This window comes from Camellia sinensis, chromosome 2, assembly GCF_055761805.1.
Source record: "Camellia sinensis isolate YWXY chromosome 2, ASM5576180v1, whole genome shotgun sequence".
Classification (NCBI taxonomy): Eukaryota; Viridiplantae; Streptophyta; class Magnoliopsida; order Ericales; family Theaceae; genus Camellia; species Camellia sinensis.
In genome coordinates this window covers 108,199,418-108,220,715 of record NC_138962.1, presented here as the reverse complement: position 1 = coordinate 108,220,715, position 21,298 = coordinate 108,199,418, and the positions used below count along the sequence as shown (strand labels likewise).

At 34.4% G+C, this 21,298-nt stretch overlaps 1 protein-coding gene across 1 annotated transcript; it reads left to right on the top strand.

Moving 5' to 3' along the window:
• Positions 1-11,119: 11,119 nt before the first annotated feature.
• On the top strand, positions 11,120-21,099 carry LOC114312771 (cysteine synthase-like). The gene is made up of 11 exons (XM_082915411.1): positions 11,120-11,203; positions 15,090-15,151; positions 15,257-15,366; positions 15,493-15,550; positions 15,656-15,919; positions 16,022-16,159; positions 16,287-16,338; positions 19,606-19,685; positions 20,302-20,361; positions 20,523-20,603; positions 20,792-21,099. Exons 1-11 carry the CDS (start codon positions 11,155-11,157, stop codon positions 20,894-20,896), a joined length of 1,059 nt encoding a protein of 352 aa, XP_082771537.1. The 5' UTR covers positions 11,120-11,154; the 3' UTR covers positions 20,897-21,099.
• Positions 21,100-21,298: the final 199 nt, after the last annotated feature.

The following is a 21,298-nucleotide window of genomic DNA, read 5'->3' as shown; positions in this document are numbered from 1 at the left end:
ATGACAAAATTGTCTTAAAAAAACAGTATTAGGTTTCATAAATAAATAAAAAAAATTTAAAAGGGAAAAAATTTATAAAACTTTTAGAAATAACCTGGTGTGATAGGTAGCAAAACAAGAAAATAGGCTTAGGCCAAGTTTGGGAAGTTGTCAAAAAGTCAAAAAGTTACTCAAAAGGTTAAAAAGTTATCACTATTCACCAAAAGTCAAAAATTACGGCTGCACAACTCCCAATTCTAATTTTTTCCTACACACTAATTTATATAATTTTTTAATACACATTTTTCCATAAAAAAGTTAAAAAGTTAACCCAAACAATCATATTTTTTTCCTCAATTTTTTAGTCAAAAAAGACAAAAAATACACTTATTTAGGACATTTCAAACAACCCCTTACTTTAATCTAAATATGTTTTAATTTTGAAATTTTAGTTTGCAAATAGTATAAACATAATTTTCTCTTATAGTGCTCTATGATTGATAGAATGTAACTTAATGTATGTGATTGCATAAGATACAATAAGATACCACAAACTAATTGAAAAGTGAATAATATTCATGAAACTTTCCCTCGTATTTTTTTCATGAAGTGCAACATTACTCAAAAATATAACATATATCCTCACTGCATGAATAATTAATTTTAGAGAATTTTACGTTTAAAAATTATTTTAAGGCACTCAGGTTATAAGTATAATTTCGAAATTTTTGGACAATAATTCCAAATTCTATTATTTTTTGATCAAAAAGACAAAACAATTTGAAAGACCATATTACTCTTGAATATCTGTCTACGTAACGCCCTTAAATAATTACAATTTCGACCCAACACAATATATATAAGACAACGTAATCAAAATAATAAATTTTCATTAACCTGAATCATTATACAAAAGTGACACGTGTGATATACATTCATAAATATTTCATCATGAATCTACAGTATATGTTACAAGTAGTAAAGAGGAATGAAAGTTAAACAGATAATTATATACCCTAAAGGCTTACATCTTTCCAAGTCATTGCTTAGTTACAACAAAAGAGAGTCTAACTCCATACAATTTAAGCCCTTGGTTATACAAATAAGTACAAAAAGTAAAGCTCGTGCTCCAAACTCCTTCCGAGCAACTACCTTGGTGGAAGCATATTAGCAACACCTGAAAATGATTTTTCCTAGATAGGGTAAGCCAAAACCCAGTAGAAACAATTTAACACAATATATGAGTTTTAACGAAGGTATAAATAAAATGTGCATTTACAAGGCTACTGATAAAACATTCATTTTCTATATAATCATAAAGTGCCAAAATTCATATCTCAATCCCTTTTTCCTTATCGTCGATTCAAGTTAATTCATTTCATCTCAATTCATGAGCCAGTTTCATATTCTTTCAAACGACCCATCTGAGACTACAACTCAATGGTTCCCAAATTAACACAATTATCACACAAACACTTCAATCCGTCATTTTACTGAAATTTCGTCTGCGAGATCAGCACCCATGTATACGCGCGGTTTCAGGACTTTTACCCAGGACACACAAGCACACAAGCCAACTTAATTCAATGGAGTCCATGTCCTATCTCCTCCTAAACATGGAGTACATCCCCATTTCTCCTCCCAACCAATCATGCATATGCAATGTATTTGAAACATAATCATATTCAATGACAACCCACAAGAAATTAGTTTTAATTCACCTAATCCTCATGTAATTTATACAAAAATCATAGCTATCATCCACCGATAGCCCAATACATATATTTTTAAATAGATGTTCAATTTCAAAACAGATAATTTATTCAAATTTTCAAAAATGTGAGGTAACGCATATCCAACTCCATTATTTGCATCAACATTCATCTAATTTCATATTTATAATACCAATTTCATTTATTTATACAAAATAAATATTTGAACCATTTTAGGTTAACTTTCCTCTTTCTCAAATGTCAACCCAAATGCCAAATTCAACAATTTTTACACAATATAACCTCATTTTCAAACCCCATGACCATTTATATCACATTCACTAGAAACATCTCTTTTGATTTTACATCCCAAACCCTATGTTTGTCAAAAATATTTCCAAAACCCATTATTGTTACATAACAACTGTGACAACACTCACCACTGATTAATGCTAAAATGTGACTGAGTATGATTAAGCATGATAATTAACTGACTGAACTGAAATTCTGAACTGATTACATGAGTATGTGGCATTAAATGCATTTCTAGCTGTTTGGTTACCGAATGATCTGTTCGTGTTTTATGTTTAAATTGCAAATTGAAGGCCTTATCGGCGGTGGAATCCGAAATTGATTGGTGTTTTATGCTAGTTGGAATTTATGTGATTTTATGGTAAATTTAATTAAAATTTGATTTGGTATGATTAAATTGGATTAAATAATGTTAAAACACATTAGATGGTTATTTACCTAAATGCCATTGAGTGGCCTTTCTCTACATCATTGTTTAGGACTTGATTAGGAGCTTTCATATTGTTTCCTTCAGCCATTTTGAGAGCCCAACCGAGTGAGGAAGGGAGAGTGAGAGAAATTGAGTTCCTTAAGAAGAATTTAGCTTGGAATTTGAAGGAATTGAAGGAGTGAGTGCATATTAGGCTCCCACAGTTGAAATTGAAGACTTAAGGTAGAAAATTTCCCTTATTGATCATGAATTTCAGTAGATTCTTGCATGGTTCATGATATATTGAAGATTAGAGTCAATAATTGGTCTAAATTGTTGAATTGGAGCTTAAGCCATGCATGCATGCATGTCCAAATTATGGAATTTTGAGGTTGTTTTTCATGAAATTTCTACATGCATGTTCATATTTGTGTTATAGTCCATGAGTTCACCATGTTTTGGGGGGAATTGGCTTCTTGGAGCATTTATTAGAAGCTTTAAATTCATTAGAACACATGCATGTCATATATACATCATGTTCATGAAAGTTTTGTTGAAATTATGTTCAATTGACTTACCTTTGGGCTTTGATTTTACAAATTAATCTTCAAAACATGATATACTATGAGTTTAAAAGTGTTTTCCAGAAAATAGGCCCAAAGGGGTTAAGTTTTGAGGTGTTAAATACTTGGTTTGAGCTTTGAAGGCAAATCTGAAAATTCCAGAATTTGGCTTATTCGCTCGAGCGAAGGATTCCACGCTCGAGTGACCATCGTTTTGTTCTAAGCCTTGCTCGAGCAACGGAATGCTAGCTCGAGCGAAAATTGCAAGCTCTCAGGTTTTTGGTGCACGTAGACGCACGCTCGAGCGACGAGACCTACGCTCGAGCGAGCATCGAGCGAGGATTTTCAACAACCAGTACTTTTGCATTTTTACAGATCGCTCGAGCGACCCCTCTGTTGTGGCAAGCTCGCTCGAGCGAAGAAAGCCACGCTCGAGCGAGACCCCTGTTTTCAGCAAATTTTGAAAAGTATTTTAAAATACATCTTTGCATCCTCATTTCATCCTAAGCATTCCTAGGCCTAGTTTAAGACATCTTAATGAGGATATTGATGTAGAACCACACCAAGTCAAGTTAGGGGTTAAGTTATTAAACCCAAGTGTATAACTTAGTGTGTATTCGTTTTGTAACTGTAGGGTTGGCATCTGAGGACGCTCGTTAGCTATCTATAGCCCAACACTCTGTGAGTAACAATGTTGTAAAGATACGTTCAATTATGACTATTTTCTGAATGATTGACTGTACTGTCTTCTGAAATGATGCTGCTTACTGAATGAATGTTTGTCCTCTATTCTACACTGTATCTGTGGCATCCATAGCAATTACTGTTACTGTTACTGTATTCTGAAGTTCCTATTCTTGGAACTTCTGTTTACTGTTATGATGGCTATCAATTGACTGTTCGGTCTTTTAAGACCTACTGTTTACTATACTGTTCTGCTATGTGATGTACCACATATAACTGCTATGACTGAATAACTGATATATTGATGTAAATGACTGTTTTAAATACTGAAAAGGGCATTCATTCTTAACCTCTTTACACATATGTTATTCACTGGGCTTTAGCTCGCTGTTTATATTTATATGTATGTGTTCAGGCACCGGATCGAAGTTAGGAGCGTTGGGTTAGCTCCCTTTTGTCAAGCCAACCGTTGTGCCTCGCTTTGAGGTTCCGAGTCTGACCAAGCCAAGGCTGCTTTTGGAGTGTCTTAGTCCACCATTCTGCTTCTGTTCTATATCACTGTATAGACTTGTACTGTACTGTTCTAATTAGGGATTAGGTCCCTAACCTGAATGACGTATATATGTTTTGCTTATGATTGTGAATATGTTATAAAAGTCTTTTTGCAACCAGACTGTCACAGCTCATTGGACATCTTTTTATTACTATTTTGGCTTCCGCCAGCCCTTGTACTCTGTATTACTGTCTTTACTGTTAAGCAGGCCTTCGGTAATCACGGATTACTGGCTGGTTACGGTGCTAAACCCATAGGGGCAGGTTTGGGTCGTGACAACAACTAATAAATAAGTTAAAAACCATAAGAATGTATAGAAAATCCCTACCTTAAGCTTAGAAGACCAAAGAGAGATATGGAGAAACTTCAAGGACGCCAAAACCAAGCTTTAATCAGATTAGAATGTAGCCCTTAAGATGCTCTAACTTTTTAACAAAGGCAAGTGGGTAGAGATATCACTATAACTAGGTGAAAATGTAGGGAGGGAGAGAGTGTTTTAGAGATAGAGGGTTCTGATCTAGGGTTTTGGTGGAAAAATATGTGAAAAAGTGATGTAAAAAAGTGTTGTTACGAACTGATATACGTACAGTCCGTTTGAGCGCAAGAAGTGACCCTCGAGCGTTAGACACAATAAGTTGTTCCGCTCGAGCACTATAAGTGATGTTCGAGCACCAAGACACAATGAAAAAGACGCTCACCGCTCGAGCGCAAGAAATGACGCATGCATCCAGTAGTTTTGCAAACAACAGACCAACTGCTTGATCATAAAATACACTCTTCTAGTAGTTTTGCAGCCTGCAAAAGTACTGAAAGTTTGCAAAGCCCACTCGAGCACAAAAAGTGTCGCTCGAGCGGAGGAACAAAAATCTGGGCAACAAGAGTTTAGAAATCAAGTAACCAATCTATCCCAAGCACAACCACAATAATCCAAAAGACAAACTTAAAGGAAAATAAGGGAAAAAGAGATGAACAACAACACTAATCCACGAAACCTGAGTTCATAATACAATAAAGGTCAGGTCAAAATCGGAATCGCTATTGTCACGACCCAAACCCGCCCCTATAGGTTTAGGGTCGTAAATGGTCAGTAATCATTGGATTACCAAAGGCCTTTTAACAGAATAACATATAATTAGGGGCTGCGGAAACAAATATATAAAATATACATAGTCCATTGAGCTGTGAAAACATACATGAAACAGATGATTTTAAACTTTTATAAACTTACGAGCAATGTCAAAAGATGCAATATTTACACATCATTCCATGTACATACTAATAGAAATCTTGTCCGAAAATCAAAGGAAACAAAGCTTAATACATTCATAAAAAAAACCACTAAACTTGACTTAATTTGGAACCTCCTCGGGAGGCACAAAGGCTGGCTGACAAAAACTTGGACGCCAGGTACTCAACTTTGAGTCTGGTCATGTGCCTGATCACCTACATACGTAATATAAATAGTGAGCGGGAGCCTAGTAAATAATAACAGAGTAAAGGGTTAAATGAATGATGTCTCATAACTAAGTACGTACATAGAATAAATTCATAATCGTACTATTGTTTGAGTCATTGACAGAAATCAGAATTTATGCTCGATCATACATGGTTTATTCTTTAGGGCTAATAGATCATATACGGAGCATCATAGATCATACTTGTTAGTTCCATAGAGGAACCTCCAATCGAGTACGGATAGCTTGTCAGTTCCTTAAAAGAACCTCCGGACTGGGAACAGATAACTTGTCAGTTCCGTAAAGAAACCTTCGGACCGGGAATAGATAACATACTTGTGTCACAAATACTTTATCAAAAATTGGACAATCATTCATAATACATAACATAACATTTCATAAAATAGATCTTACTTCATATAAAAAAAATAAGTTAACTTGAACATAGCTTTACTAAGTTATTACTCACAAATAACAGATAGCTCAAAGTAAACAGACAGAGTAGGCAATTTAGAGATTTTGTGGCATGTGACCAACACAGATGCAGAATGAATACGTACTGAATTACACACTCAGAAACATTAACTTAGTTATTTCTTGTCTTGGCGTGTTCCTACTCCTCTATCCTCATTATGATGTCTTAAACTTGGTCTATGAATGCATAGGATGGAATGAGGATGCAAAAATGCACTTAAAAACACTTAACAAAACTTGCTAAAAATACAATGCTCGCTTGAGCGCAACTGCCTACACTCGAGCAGACATGCAAAATGTGAGTGGTCGTTCGAGCAATCTGTAAACTTTTGCAAAAGTTCTGGTTGCTTGATTTTTCCGCTCAATGCTTGCTCGACGCTCGCTCGAGTGTGAGAGACATGCCCTTGCTCGAGTGCAACTTTTATTGCTTGAGCGGCCTGTAAAACATAAGAACTTTTGGGAGCATGCATTTCACGCTCGAGCAAACTTTAGGTCACTCGAGTGGAAGTGCACGCACTCAAAGTGGTCGCTCGAGCGTATATTCCTTCGCTCGAGCGTATGAGCAGAATTCTGGAATTTCCAGAATTGCTTCCAAGCTTCAAATTCAACCCCAAAGCTGCAAATTATGGCTTCTTGGGCCAAAAACTTGAGGAATCACATGTGAACGTGGAAAACATGAAGAATTCAAAACCATTTCGCAAAACCAAAGCCCAAAAGCATTCCAATTGTGCAAAACTCAACTTAAAACTTGAGAATGTGATGTAAACATGACATGCATGAATTGTCTTGACTTCAAAACTTCCAAAACATGATCTAATACTACAAAATGACTTGAAACTTGATGCATTCTTAAAGGTAAAGTGAATTAGCAATATGCATGAGGAAATTCTTGGAAAATAATTTCAAAATGTTAGGAATTATGCATGCATGCGAGGTATGAGTCAAATTTCTTCCTTTCTAGTTTAAATCTCAAGTTCACATACTTAATCTTTTGAATTCATGTTCTTAATGCCCAATCAAAGAACTCAAAGGTTGAATTCTTACCTAGACTTTCCAAAGTGAGAGTTAGAGGCTTATTTCTTAAGTCTCTAAGTCCAATTCTCCCATTTCTCCTAGCAATCCCCCTTAGTTGAGCTCAAAGTTCTCTTTTCTCTCTCTTGTTCACGTTTGTTTTGTGTGTATAGGCTCAAGGATGTATTGATATCAACAAAAAGGATAAGTGGAGCAGATAGAGAGTCTTATATAAACTTACTTAGTGGTAACTAATTAAAACTAATATAGTAGGCATTAATTAATCTAATTAATTTGTTCCGAATCGGATTTCAATTAAACCTACCATAAAATTCTAAAAATTTTAATTGTCACATAAATCAAGTCAATTTTTGAATCGGATACCAATAAGGCCTTTAATTCACAAACCGCATCGAAAACTTGAATAGATCTTTCTACGTTAAATAGATATAAACACACATAAGGCAACATATGATACAAAATTTCACTTTAATTACTTATTCGACATAATTAAGCATGGATTAACGTTAATCATGGGTCGGAGTTGTTACAGCTATAATTTACATCACCTTTCTGTCCACCTATATACATAAGTGTCATCTATTTGTTTACTTATCTGTTAATATGTCATTTCTTTATTTGTTTATATATCACTTATCTGTCTATCTGTCTATATCACCACTAGTGGTCGTTGTTGCCTCCGTCAACAACTTTTTAATAATTTTTTTTGGGTGATTTTTCAAGTATCAATGATCTAATAATAGCAGGATAATTTATTTTTATTTTTTTCAAAAAAATCGTATCCTTATCTCTGAAAAAGATCAATTTGTCTTGTCTTTATCTCAAAAAACCCCAATTGATGGTGATCTAGCAACAATAGGGTAATGAAAAAAAATTCAAAATAATAATCTATCATTTTGATCAAACAATTTTATTAATCATGTTATTATCTTCAAAAAAAGATTTAAATTATTGGACCTAATGCCACCCACTTGTAGAAATAGACTAACTACAAATAAAACAATATTATGAATAAACGAAAAAACAAATAAATATAATATTTTATTGTCTTTTAATCACTAAAAAAAGGGGGTTATTTTCATAGAGATCTCCTAAACTATTGAAAAGTATCATTTTGACTCCATAAATTATAAAAGCATACAAATAGACTCTTAGGCCATGTTTGTTTGGGCGGACTGGATTAGCATTCCCATGACTAATAGTCCTAAGGCTATGAATCCGTTGGATTATGTATCTTATTTTAACTAATAGTCAAGTTTAAAATAATTAATCCGTACTTCAATTGTTTAACCAAACATTGGATTAATAATTTTATTGGACTATCAGTCCAATCCCAAGCTCATGTCCACTCAAACAAACATGGCCTTAAACTATTGGCGTGTTTCACTTTGGCTGGCTTTGTTATTATATTGACATTTTTTAGATAAAAATACAATTCAATACTCTATATAACACACCCAATAACACTTCTTCTCAAATTTTCTATTTTATTATTGTTTAAAAAAAACTATTTCTACAAAAAGTATATTTACAAATTTTTTAAAAATAATAATAAACAATAATTATAGATGAATGCTTATATTTTAAAAAAATAAAAAAACAATAATAATGAAATCGTAAATATATAGAGTACTGATGGGTATTTTTGTCTAAAAAGTATTTAAAAGTTTGGTTTAACTCACGGTGACAAAAGTGGTCAAAGTGAAAATATCAATAGTTTAAGAGATCTATTTATATATTTTTATAATTTAAGAAGGGGGATTTTTTTTTAAGGTCCATGATATTAAGATTTTATAGCATAAAAGACATCCAATATTTTCATAATGTCTAAGGTCCTTCAAATTGATCCAGAGAAATTTCGACTCAGAGAAATTTCCATCCAGAGAAATTTCAAGTTTGCTCAATTTTTTTGATTTTCTATATTTTGAAATTTCCCTGGGGTTGAATTTTCTCTAATTTGCTCACAAATATCTCTGTGATTTGTTTACAATTTTCTCTGCGTATTTGATTAATTTTCTCTAATTTACTCATAATTTTCTTTGTGTTTTAACCAAACTAGAGAAAATTGTGTCCGTTAATTTTCTCTGTGTGATAGCTAGAGAAATTTGTTGATTCTCTCTGCCTAACACGCTCAATTGCAATCCACAATTTCAAGTAACCAAATCTATAATCTAAAAACTCAAAATCGATTCAAATCTTATCAAAATTTCTAACTTCAACTGTCTTCAAACATGACACCTTAAACTCCATCAACAAATCTCTCTCCACCAATGCCAACTTCACCAGCGCCTCCGCCACAATCGACCCAGAGAAATTTCCATCTAGAGAAATTTCAAATTTCTCTTGTTTGCTCATTTTTTTTGATTTTCTGTATTTTGAAATTTCTCTGGGGTTGAATTTTCTCTAATTTTCTCACAAATATATTTGTGATTTGTTCACAATTTTCTCTGTATATTTGAATAATTTTCTTTGATTTGCTCATAATTTTCTCTATATTTTAACCAAACTAGAGAAAATTGTGTCTGTTAATTTTTTTTGTGTGATGACCAGAGAAATTTGTTGATTTTCTTTTGCCAAGTCACATACTCCCCCTGCGATCAAATCACACACACAATTTCAATCCACAATTTCAAATAACCAAATCCATAATCTAAAAACTCAAAATCGATTCAAACCTTATCAAAATTTCTAACCTCAACTATCTTCAAACACGACACCTTAAACTTCATCAACAAATCTCTTTTCACCAATGCCAACTTCACCAGTGCCTCCGTCGCAATCTTTCTCGTCGCTCAATCATCGCATCCAATAAACTCAACCAAACATGACAGTAAATTCTTCACAATTTGGTGACTCGAAGCTGCTCCAGATCCGATCACACTTTCGATCAGCGTTAATAGCGCAGGTTTCGCCTTAAAGCTATCACACTTCAACAACTTCTTGAGTTTCGGCAACAATTTCTTCAAATATATAGCATCCGAATCTAGAGTAGAATCGATCGCCGTCGCAAGGCACAACGCGGCTTCGATCTGAGAATTGTGATTATGTTCAGTAACGAGAGATTCAACAAAGGGTTTGATGATGAAAGTAAAGAGAGGTTTGGTGAGGTGAGAGGAGATAGAAGCAGTGACGGTAATGCAGACGGGGCGGACAGAAAAGTCGGGGTCGCCGGTGACAGAGCTAGGGAGGCCGTGGACGACCTTGAACCTCATTGTAAACAGAAGAAACACGGGTGGTTGACGACGCCGGAGACTTTGCGGTGGAGAAATTGCCGTTGGATACCAACATAGATGCCATTGATGTAACAGAGAAAGAGAAGAGAGAGACAAAAGCTTAGATCTCTTGAAGATAGTTTTTGAAGCCCTTTGGTTTTTCTCAAATTTCTCTGTGATATATGGGTGTGGGGTTGAGGGACTTTAAATATCATAAAATAATATTGTGGATCTCTTCCATTATTAAAAATGAGAGAGGGATCTTAGATTAATTTTTGCTTTAAGAAATCAAAATAATACTTTTCAATAATTTAAGAGATATATGTGTAAATAACTCCATAAAAAAAACTAGGTTGGGAGACTTTTAGCAAAATTTATATTTGGAGATTCCTTGGGTATGTTTGGTTTGTGTTTGAGAGATGTGTTTTAGAGATAAAAAGTACGAAAACATGTTTGGTTTGGTTTTTTTTAAAAGATGTTTTGGAAAATTATTTTGAGATAGAGTTTTGGAAAAAGTGATTGATTTGATATGTGTGAGAGAGAGATTTGTTTGGAAAACTTGTTTGGTTTACAAGTTTTGAGAAATTTTTTTGAAAAAATTTGTTTGGTTTGATTATTTTTGAAAACTTATTTGTAGAGAAAATTTCTCAAAATTTTTTCAGAAAATCAAACCAAACGAGCCCCTTAATTTTGAGTCAAAATCTGGGGTAAAGAGGAATTTACCACTTTTCTTTTTTTCAATTTAGCTGCCGGCGAAATGCAATTTTCCTATGTACAGCGATAACGTTTCCTGGGTGAGAGACCCACATATACAACAAGGTGAATTTTCCATTTCGGTTTTTCGTTCATTTTCTCCCTTGTTTATGAATATATCGACATGTTGATCTCTTTGATTTTGCTTCGAAAAATCTGCATTGCGTAAAGAGTTGTGTTCGGAACTTGATAGTTGTTTTGCACTATGTTTGGCTGCTGAGAAAACGAAAAAAAAAAAGGATATAAATAAGATGAATTGATTTTCAAGTATAGTCCAGAGTTCCAATCTGAGAAAACAGAACAGGTCGTGTGACTTAGTTGAGTTGCGTTGTGCATTGGAATTTGCTATGATTTATATCGTATGTTTCTGGGATCATTCAGTTTTGCGGGTCTTGTTCTTCCCTTTTAGATCTGTTAGAATTATTAATCTGCACAATTTATATATATTATCAACATGATCATATAAACCACACACAGAAGCTTTGTTATGATTTTTGTATACTTAAATACTCCTAATGGCTATGATTCTTAGATCTTAATACTTAAAATATTTGTCATAATTAATTTAGATTCTAGTGCTTATACATACCTATACTAGAGGTGTGGGCACACTAGTGTCACTTAAAACAATCATGACAATTACTTAAATTTGAAACATTTAGGATTTACGATGTTTTAAAAGAAAAGAAGGGAATATTTATTTGATTAAAGATATTTTAGTTATACAAAAAATTGTGGCAAAGCTTCAGAAAGGGAGTTTCTATTTGCACATAATTCTTTGTGTGAGCTCACACCATTTTTGTTGTTGGGATTTTAAACAAAAATCAATTGTCCGGATATTAACTACCGAACAGAGTTTACGTTCGGAAGTTGAAATTTGAAAGACAAAATGGTCTGAACTAAGAATTTTTGTGGTCTGCTAATAGAAGCTCCCCTTTGAAAAGCTGTGTGCTTTATATAATTGTATAGATAATAGAATAGATATGGATTAAATTATTTGAAACATATAGTCTATCATTCTAAACATGTCAGTGTTTGCACTTTAGTTTTGAGACCAACTCAATATTCTTGAAATAAAGCCAAGGTTTTTTTTAATATTTGGTCATGCGTTCTGTTGTAATCATTTCCTTCTTATCTGTGTAGTCTCGGGTTTTGTCTATTAATGCAATATTTTTTCTGATGAATATCTACTTTTGAGTCTTAGATTTGTTTACTATATAGTTTTGTCTCTTAGCTAGTCATCGAAAGTTCCTAGCCTATGTTGGTTGCTAAGGAGATTCAGAAGAACATAACATAATTTTTTGTTTATGTTTTGGTCCCTAACAATTAGATACACACATTTGAAGTAGATCAAGTATTCGGATCGGTGTCTATAGCTAAGAAGCACAGATACAGAGATGGATGTAGACATGAGATATAGTGATTTCAAAACAATAGAGACAAAAACACGGCAAGGACACTGCAATAAAATATTTTTTTTTTATATATTTGTATTTGTTATGTAGATTAATATTACATTCACAAACAATCAAAATTAATAAAAACTAACACTAATTCAATATTTTAAAAAAATATATTACTTTTAAATTAACACTTATCATTATATATATATTTTATTTTATTTTTATGGATGATCTATTAAGTATTTAAATATAAGCAAAAAACAAAAAACATCCAACATCCATCAAAAGCCCTAAAGAAAAAGGGGAAGAAAACTAGTTGGAGTGTCCCCATAGTGTCCTTGAAGTGTCCCTCGCTTGTCCCCTGAAAACAAATTAATTAAATAAAGGGATATATCATATGGCGTGTCCCATACATGTCCCCGCTGTGTTCTTGTGTCCGACACCTCTATACCAGTTGAGCTAGAAAACTATCACCATGAGAAGACACCAAATTTAACTTGATTTGGTTAACTCAGCCTACATCCACGGATCTTCGTCTTTGCCCACTATATTAAACAATGTGTTTATACATCATTCACTATCACTAAAAATAATTGTGTGGTTTACACAAAATATATCCAAATAAATTGATTTATTCAAAGTGAATTGAGGCATGGTAATCCCTCTATGGTTGGTAAAACCTTCATAGCCACCCGATGTAGCAGACCTTGTCATATGGCTTGTCTAGATTTGGATACTTCATGGAGATTTCTGTCTCCAAATCATGTGGTGGTTTTCACCAGAGGGCACCACCTCACAAATGAGGTGATCTTTGTGGCTAGAGAAAGGAGCTACGTCCTCACAAGGAAGTCATTTAATGAAATGATGCCCTTTTCGGTTAGAAGCTCACAAATGGAAGACCTCTGTAAAAGTAGTGAGGTGGTCGCAGACCATTAGTGCAAAGAATTAATGCTTGGTAAAAGCAATGCCATTAGTGGGACGGTGGAAGTTAAAGCTACAAATGCAAGGATTTAAAAGCAATGGATGTCCAATATTGGATATGGTGATTGAAAGTCCCATGGATGTGAGACTTTGAGAAATTCTTTGATGTGCTGATGCTCTTGGGGCTCAGGATGTTTGTGTCATCCCTTTAGCATCCTCTCTTTAGCAAGATGCAAAAATTATCTTGACTAGGCTTCAATCAGAAGAATCCTCAAAGGATTGGCTTGAATATTTTCAAGTTTGAAGCATCAAGAGATTCACCAAGTGATGCATGTAATGTATTAGTAGTGGCCACATTTATTGCCATGGTTACGTTCTAAGCAGCTGTGAACCTGCCAACTAGTATCCTAGAAAGAAACAAATATCCAGCCAAGTACTTCTAGTGATAGAACTTTGATTGGACTAGCAACAAGCCTTGGTCTTGCTGTTGCCTCTGCAATTTTAGGATCTCATGACATTTGCGATCACATGTTTTCAGTTGATTCCCACGCATACACATTCCCATGCATAACCATAAAACATTGATCAGCGAAAATGGAAACTTGAGGGGAATGGTAAATATGTTAAGAGCTTCTAGTGCATGAATCAAGCTAATATAGATATAGATGTGAATATAGAGAGTGATATATATATAGAGAGGGAGAGATAAGAAGAAGAGGAAGAGGGGGATTCTTTGGAGGGAGGGAGTGTGATTTGGGTGCACATTTGATAATTGAAAAAAAAAAAAAAAAACACACACACACACACAGAAGTTTGCTGTTCGTGAGCTCTTGACTGAAAACACTTGTGGAATGTGGCTTCTATCCAGCCACAAGATCACTTCATTCATGAGGTGGCGCCCTTTGGTGAAAACTTCTATACGATCTGGAGAGAGAAATCTTCATAGAGGCTCTAAATCCAGCTTGTCAAACCTAGGATATAACAACCCGACTAGTAGTTGTGTTGACTTAGACTATCTTTGCACATTAGGTTGAGCCCAAAGCACCACCATGGAAACACCCTTACATGTCGTATGAAATCTTTTTGTAAAAACACAATACATAATGTAGAAATAAAAATAGAGCCATATGAGAGACTCCTTTTGATCACACACACAGCCTTTTCCTTTGACTTTGTAATACAATGGGAAACTCCACTGAAGACATTTTCCTCAAAACACTACTTTACACCATGTATCTATTACACATCAGTCAACATTCATTTTCTTTTTCACTTGCTTCAGCACTTATTGAATTAAACACTATTATAACATTTAATATTTACTATTCATCTTTGACTATATAACACTGTTTCATTTATTGTTTTGTCAGTTACTGTTTGACTTAATTCGACAATGCTATTACTTATTCTAGCTGTCATTTACATATATTGAAGATACACAATTCACATTACATAATTCATGGGTGTATACATATCAAAGTGATGAATATAGAAAATAATTTTAATAGTGAAATGTACAGTGCATACATTATGCACCAACACTAAGATTTCAAAATATTAGTTCTTCTTTTCTGTAGTTCGTTGAACATTATTCTGATTTTTATTTATGATCTCTTTGACTCTTTTAGGTGTTCTGAGTGATCTGACCAAAATGGCAGAGAAGTGTGCCATTGCAAAAGATGTTACTGAAGTAAGCTGTGTTCATCCCGAATTTATTTATTTATTTATTTTTTCTGGAGCCTAAGATTAAGGGACACTGTTTATCATACTCATCTTGTTGTTTTGACATGTACAGTTGATAGGTAAAACACCATTGGTGTATCTCAACAATATCGCCGATGGTTGTGTTGCTCGTATTGCTGCCAAACTAGAGATGATGGAACCCTGCTCTAGCGTCAAAGACAGGTAGCTGGATATTTTTGTTCTTTTTTTTTTTTTAGTAATCTCAATCTCCATCATAATTTTAGAATTATATGTATTATGGGACTTTGCTTATAGATTTTGATATGGTAAATCATGCCTGACATGCAGGATTGGGTACAGTATGATACAAGATGCAGAGGAGAAAGGCGTCATTAGGCCCGGTGAGGTTAGTCCAAATGTATCATCTTCTATCATATAGACATGTATCATCTTCATGTGAGCCTGACAAACTTTCCTTTGTTATTGTCTGCCCAAATGATGATTGCTGAAGAGTGTCCTCATTGAGCCTACCAGTGGTAATACTGGTATTGGCTTAGCTTTTATGGCTGCAGCTAAGGGTTATAAACTAATCATTACCATGCCTGCTTCTATGAGTCTGGAAAGGAGAATTATTCTCCTAGCTTTTGGAGCTGAGTTGGTTCTTACAGATCCTGCCAGGGGCATGAAAGGGGCTGTTCAAAAGGCGGAAGAAATAAAGGAAAAGACCCCCAATGCCTACATTCTTCAGCAATTTGAAAACCCTGCCAACCCAAAGGTATTATGGCACCAGTACTTTGAGCTTCTGTATTATCACTGATCAACATATGTTGGTAGCTGATTGGATAGATTAATTATTTGATCGATATCATCTGTTTAGGTCCATTATGAGACCACAGGACCAGAGATCTGGAAAGGCTCCGGTGGGAAAGTTGATGCCTTCGTTTCTGGGATAGGCACAGGTGGTACAATTACAGGTGTTGGGAGGTACCTTAAAGAGCAAAACCCTGAGATTAAGGTTAGATCTTTTTCATTCTCTGATTTTATTGGAAAAGTAAAGTTTAATGAACTCCTCTCTCTCTCTCTTGTTAATCTGTGTTCTTTTTCCTGTGTTGCTGTTGGTGCCCTTCTTTATTCATATACAGCTATATGGTGTAGAACCAGTTGAAAGTGCAGTTTTAAATGGAGGAAAACCTGGTGAGTTGTGCATTCCAACATGTCTCCCCATTTTCTATCCTGGCTTGGTGTCGATAATATTCTTGTATTTCTGGTGCATTCTTTCTTCTTTTAGATATTTTGTTGGCTTTGGCAAGTTGGAATATATGATTTGGAATGAACTTGTGTTTGGCAATCATCATTAGGCATGGTTGTTACATGTGATTTTGGGAAACAGGCTAGGATTTTGGACATGATAATTTCTTACATCTGGGCACGTAGACACAACTGTGTATTTGGTTATGGATTTACTATGATGAACTTATTTGTTTGTGACTTTGTTTCTGTACACAGAAGAATGATGGAAAACAAAGATATTACTATGTAACAGGATTGACAAATTGATGAGGCAACAAAGACCTGGTGTACTCTGCTGCTCTGCTAGATAGGTGGACAAGTTCACCTAAGCAGTCTAATTGTTTCAGCAGAGAGTACTTGTCTGTTGGGGGCTTTTCCCCCACTTCTATTGCGTGGGTTTTGGGTAATTAAACTGTTGTCAGAAGTAGTCATATGATATGCTATGGAATATGTCAATGCAAACATTAGTAATGTTGAATAATGTTTAAAGCTTCATCATAATATACATTTTAAATTAGAAGCATTCACCTAATTAGGTGTGAACCTTAAACTTCGACATTTGACCGACTCAAATTTGAAGAATTAGAATAATCAGATGTAACAAATTATCAAGGGAACGAACTTGGAATTACAATGTAATATATATATATATTTTTTGCTTAAAATGATTTATCGTTGTTTATATGTTTTGAGGTTTTTTCATTGGTTAGTGTATGTCAGTTCCCATAGATCAAGGGCTTACCAATTATTGATTGACCAAACTTTCATGATTCTTCTGTGATGATCGTAATAAATTGGCCAATTAATTGAAAGAAAGGAGTGAATAGATATCAAACTACTTCAAATGGCTTGTCTTACAAACAAATGTCATTATTCATTACTTGAGAGAGTGGTAAGCAGTGGTTATTTTGTGTTTGAATTTTGTTCGTGCTCCTATATATAATGAAGACTTTTCAATACTTGTGTTGAGGATCATTACTGCTTCAAAAATAATGTCATACTTTTTTAAAGTTCAAGTTGCCTAATGATTTGCTTTGTGTGGCAGATGACAAAACATGCTTGGTGTAGCTTGTTCAGTGCTGATAGTAACCTTGTGACACAATCTTTAGGCTCTCTTGTTAAATACTAAACTTACGACATGTTCCTTAGGTTTGACCTAGTTTCAGATTGTCTGTAGCATCTCGACATGTCTATAATGTATATAATGATCAGTGATGTCAATGATATGTAAACCATAAAATGTTTGTCTGGTATTTTCTAGCATGATAAGATTTTCACAATTTTCTTTTTCTAAATGTTCAACAGCACTTTTGATACTATCAAGCTTTATTGGCTTTTTCATTAGCAAACTCTAATAAATTTTCATGCCAAAATCTCTCTCTCTCTCTCTCTCTCTCACACACACACACACACACACACACACACACGCACGCACACACACAGATTCTCCTCCTGTTTAGTGCTCATCTTTGAATGTAGAAAAGGGACTAATTTTCTAGTTTTAATATTGTTGGGAATGTTTTGTATGTTAGACTTTTATCAAAACCATTGATCAACATGCTTTGTAACTAGCCATTGGTCAATGTCATGTGAATATCCTATGACCATTTTTTATACAAAAAAATTGTATGCTGAGTGTCACGAATGACCTGGGATGAATATTTTTTCTTCAACATGTTCTGTAAAAGATTGAATTTTCTCATTTGTTGGATAAAAGCAAAGATTGGCTGCTAATCATTCTAGTCTTCTATTGTTGATTTTCTTGTATGTAAGTGTAGTGCTTTATCAAAAGGCTGGGGCAGGATCTATTCCTAGTCCACCCCTCTGTACACCCTGGATTAATCACTCAGCACATCTTTCCTTGGCAAACTTTAATTTACCCTCCCTGTGGTTTGGGCCATGTGCTGTTTGCCCCCTAACATTTAGAAATGACCACATAACTACCTTGTGGTTTGTAGATTGAAGTGCACCATTAGGTCCGTTAACGATTTAATGAAAAAGACAAAAATATCACTATATTTTCGTCATTTGTTTGGAAGGTAAATTGCATTTTAACCCCCTATGCTTTATTCCATGTGCAGTTTACTCCCTTAACATTTGGAAATGACCGCATAACCCTCTTGTGGTTTGTGGACTGAAGTGCACCATTAGGCCCGTTGACTATTTAATAAAAAAGACTAAAATACCCCTATATATTGTCGTCATTTGTTTAGAAGGCAAAGCGCACTTTAACCCCTATGTTTTATTCCATGTGCGATTTACTCCCTTGAAATTTGAGAATGAGCATATGATCCCCTTATATTTGCCAAGTGTTTCACACTTGCTGTTAAGTTGGATGGAATGTTTAACAGTACACTTTAGTCCACAAACCACGTGGAGGTTATGTGGTTATTTCGAAACGTTAGGGGGGGTAAACTGCACATAGCCCAAACCACAGGGGTAAAGTATTTGCCCTTTCCTTTTTACTGCTCTCTACGTGCTACACCTGCATGGCTTTAAACACAAGTTCTTAAGAATTGTGCTTGCAACAATGATACAAACAATGCCTAAAAGTGATTCAGCTATGAGAATATTATGCCAAAAGCAGTACAGTCAGAGGTTTCGGAGAATTTGCTTCCTTATTATGGTTTTATGTTTGGATTTCATGTACAATATGTGATGTCATTTTGCCAATATACTGTTTGTGGTTGTTAACAGGGACTAAGAAAACCTTAAATATGGGTTTTCTTGCATGCAATTTGAAATGCATTGTTGAAAATTCAATGTTGGTAGTAATAAGTATACTCATTACAGTTTCATATTCTTGTGCTTGGTTATGAGTTTGGAAATACTGTTGAGTAAAATTTTCCAACATGAAAAAGAAAATCCGTACTTTGTTGATGACATCAAATTCATTGTTGATATATCTGTATTCACTTTAATAATTTGAGCTGCAATTTTAATTTTAATTTTATTTTTTGTTGACATCAACATTTGAAGCCATTTATGAGAAAATCTAACCAACTTATTGCATGTGCAATAGCCATTTATCTACTTTTCTGGTGGCCATCACGGCATCACCTAATACTTAGAATTTCTGTAATTGCAAATTTTTGTTAATCTTGGAGCTTTCAAGAAGAGCAATATCTTTGTTTATTTGAACTTGACATATTACATGTTGTAATGTTTTAGGCCCTCATAAAATTCAAGGAATTGGTGCTGGTTTCATCCCTGGGGTATTGGATGTCGCTTTAGTTGATGAAGTTGTTCAAGTAAGCCTCAAAATCTTTCTAACAAGGCAGTCTCATTCATTTTCAGTAAACATGTGGATGAATCTAGTCATGCATCACGCTTTGTGTATCATGAAGAAAAGTAAAGCAAAAAAATAAAGATGAAGAGAATTGATTGCCGGTTATGTGCTTCATTTTATCTGCAGCTTGGCATTTATATAGTCCTGAAAGTGTATAAACCATCACAAATCAGGGTGTCAGGGTAACCCTGTTAAAGCTTGGCTGGCATACGGAATAAATAGCCTAGAACAAGCTGTAGGATTCTTGAAATAGGTTTATTCATCGGAAAAAAAAGATTCTTGAAATTGGCTAAGCGAAATACTCCTGGTTTGTTCAGTCAAAGTGCATGGAACAAAGGTGAATTCATAATTTTTTTTAAAAAAAAGAGTCTACCTTTTGACATGTGCTATGATTTGCTGAAGTAGTTAATTTGCCAGTGTAATAGTGATAATAACACGTGTTTTAACGGAGCATGTTTACTTTGTATGAGACAGCTTATGTAATTGTTATTACTCTTCCATCATTTATTGCTGCTTTTCATATTCAAAGGCCGATCTTTGATAATTATTGCTGAGTTATTTATGTTTGAACTTTGCAGATATCAAGTGAGGAAGCTATTGAAACTGCCAAGCTTCTTGCATTGAAAGAAGGCTTGCTGGTAAGAACATAATTTTTCATATTATTCAACTGTGGGTCTTATAGGCATTTTTATATCACTGTCCTCTCTAAAAATTACTGAACTCTTAAGTTCATGTCTTAGGTTTTTTTTATATTTTTAGTTCACAAGTTTGATGGTGCTTATGGTAACATGTATTGTAGGTAGGAATATCATCTGGTGCTGCTGCGGCTGCTGCAATTAAGATAGCTAAGAGGCCAGAAAAGGCTGGAAAACTCATTGTTGTAAGTTTGATTTTCTGCATACAAGTTCAGCTTTGCTGTTTTGTTCTGGCATTTGTGTATATTTTGTTCTCAATTGGGCAAGTTTTAATGTACTAGAAGATATTGCATAGTAATTTGGCTGAACACAACATTGGACAAATCTCAGAATTTTAACCACCTACAAATATTCTATTGTTTGTTTTTGACAGGTGGTGTTCCCCAGCTTTGGAGAGCGTTATCTGTCATCTGTGCTGTTTGACTCCTTGAAGCGTGAGGCAGAGAATATGACTTTTGAGCCCTGCGATTTTTCCTAGCTTCAGAAAGGTGATAATATGTCAAGTTTGTAAGGTTGCAATGCAGTTTTGATCTGGGCGCTTTTGCTTTGGTTCTTCATGCTTTTTAAATAAATCTTGTGAATATTACTAGTTTAGTTGATGTTTGTGTCTGCAAGAGGGTATGTTGGCTGGGTTTTGGTCTCACCTCTATAATTTGAAATAAAACAAAAGTTTGATGCTTAGAATATGCTCAGAATAACTTCTTTTCCCCAATATATTTAGTTAGTAAGAAATGATAGTTGAATTGCTAGTATATTATTATTTGCTTGGGCATAAAGTATATTGAAATGGTCAATGCTAATTTGATAAAAGGAAATTTAGCTTGACAACTGGTAGTGCAATCAAAGATAGAGAGGCATTCCCTTCATTTTCTGAATTTAG

Coding starts and splice junctions, on each gene's coding strand:
- LOC114312771 (XM_082915411.1), top strand. CDS start 11,155: ATGTACAGCGATAACGTTTCCTGGGTGAGAGACCCACATATACAACAA. Junction 11,204..15,089: donor AGACCCACATATACAACAAG/GTGAATTTTCCA, acceptor TGACTCTTTTAG/GTGTTCTGAGTGATCTGACC. Junction 15,551..15,655: donor GCGTCATTAGGCCCGGTGAG/GTTAGTCCAAAT, acceptor TGATTGCTGAAG/AGTGTCCTCATTGAGCCTAC.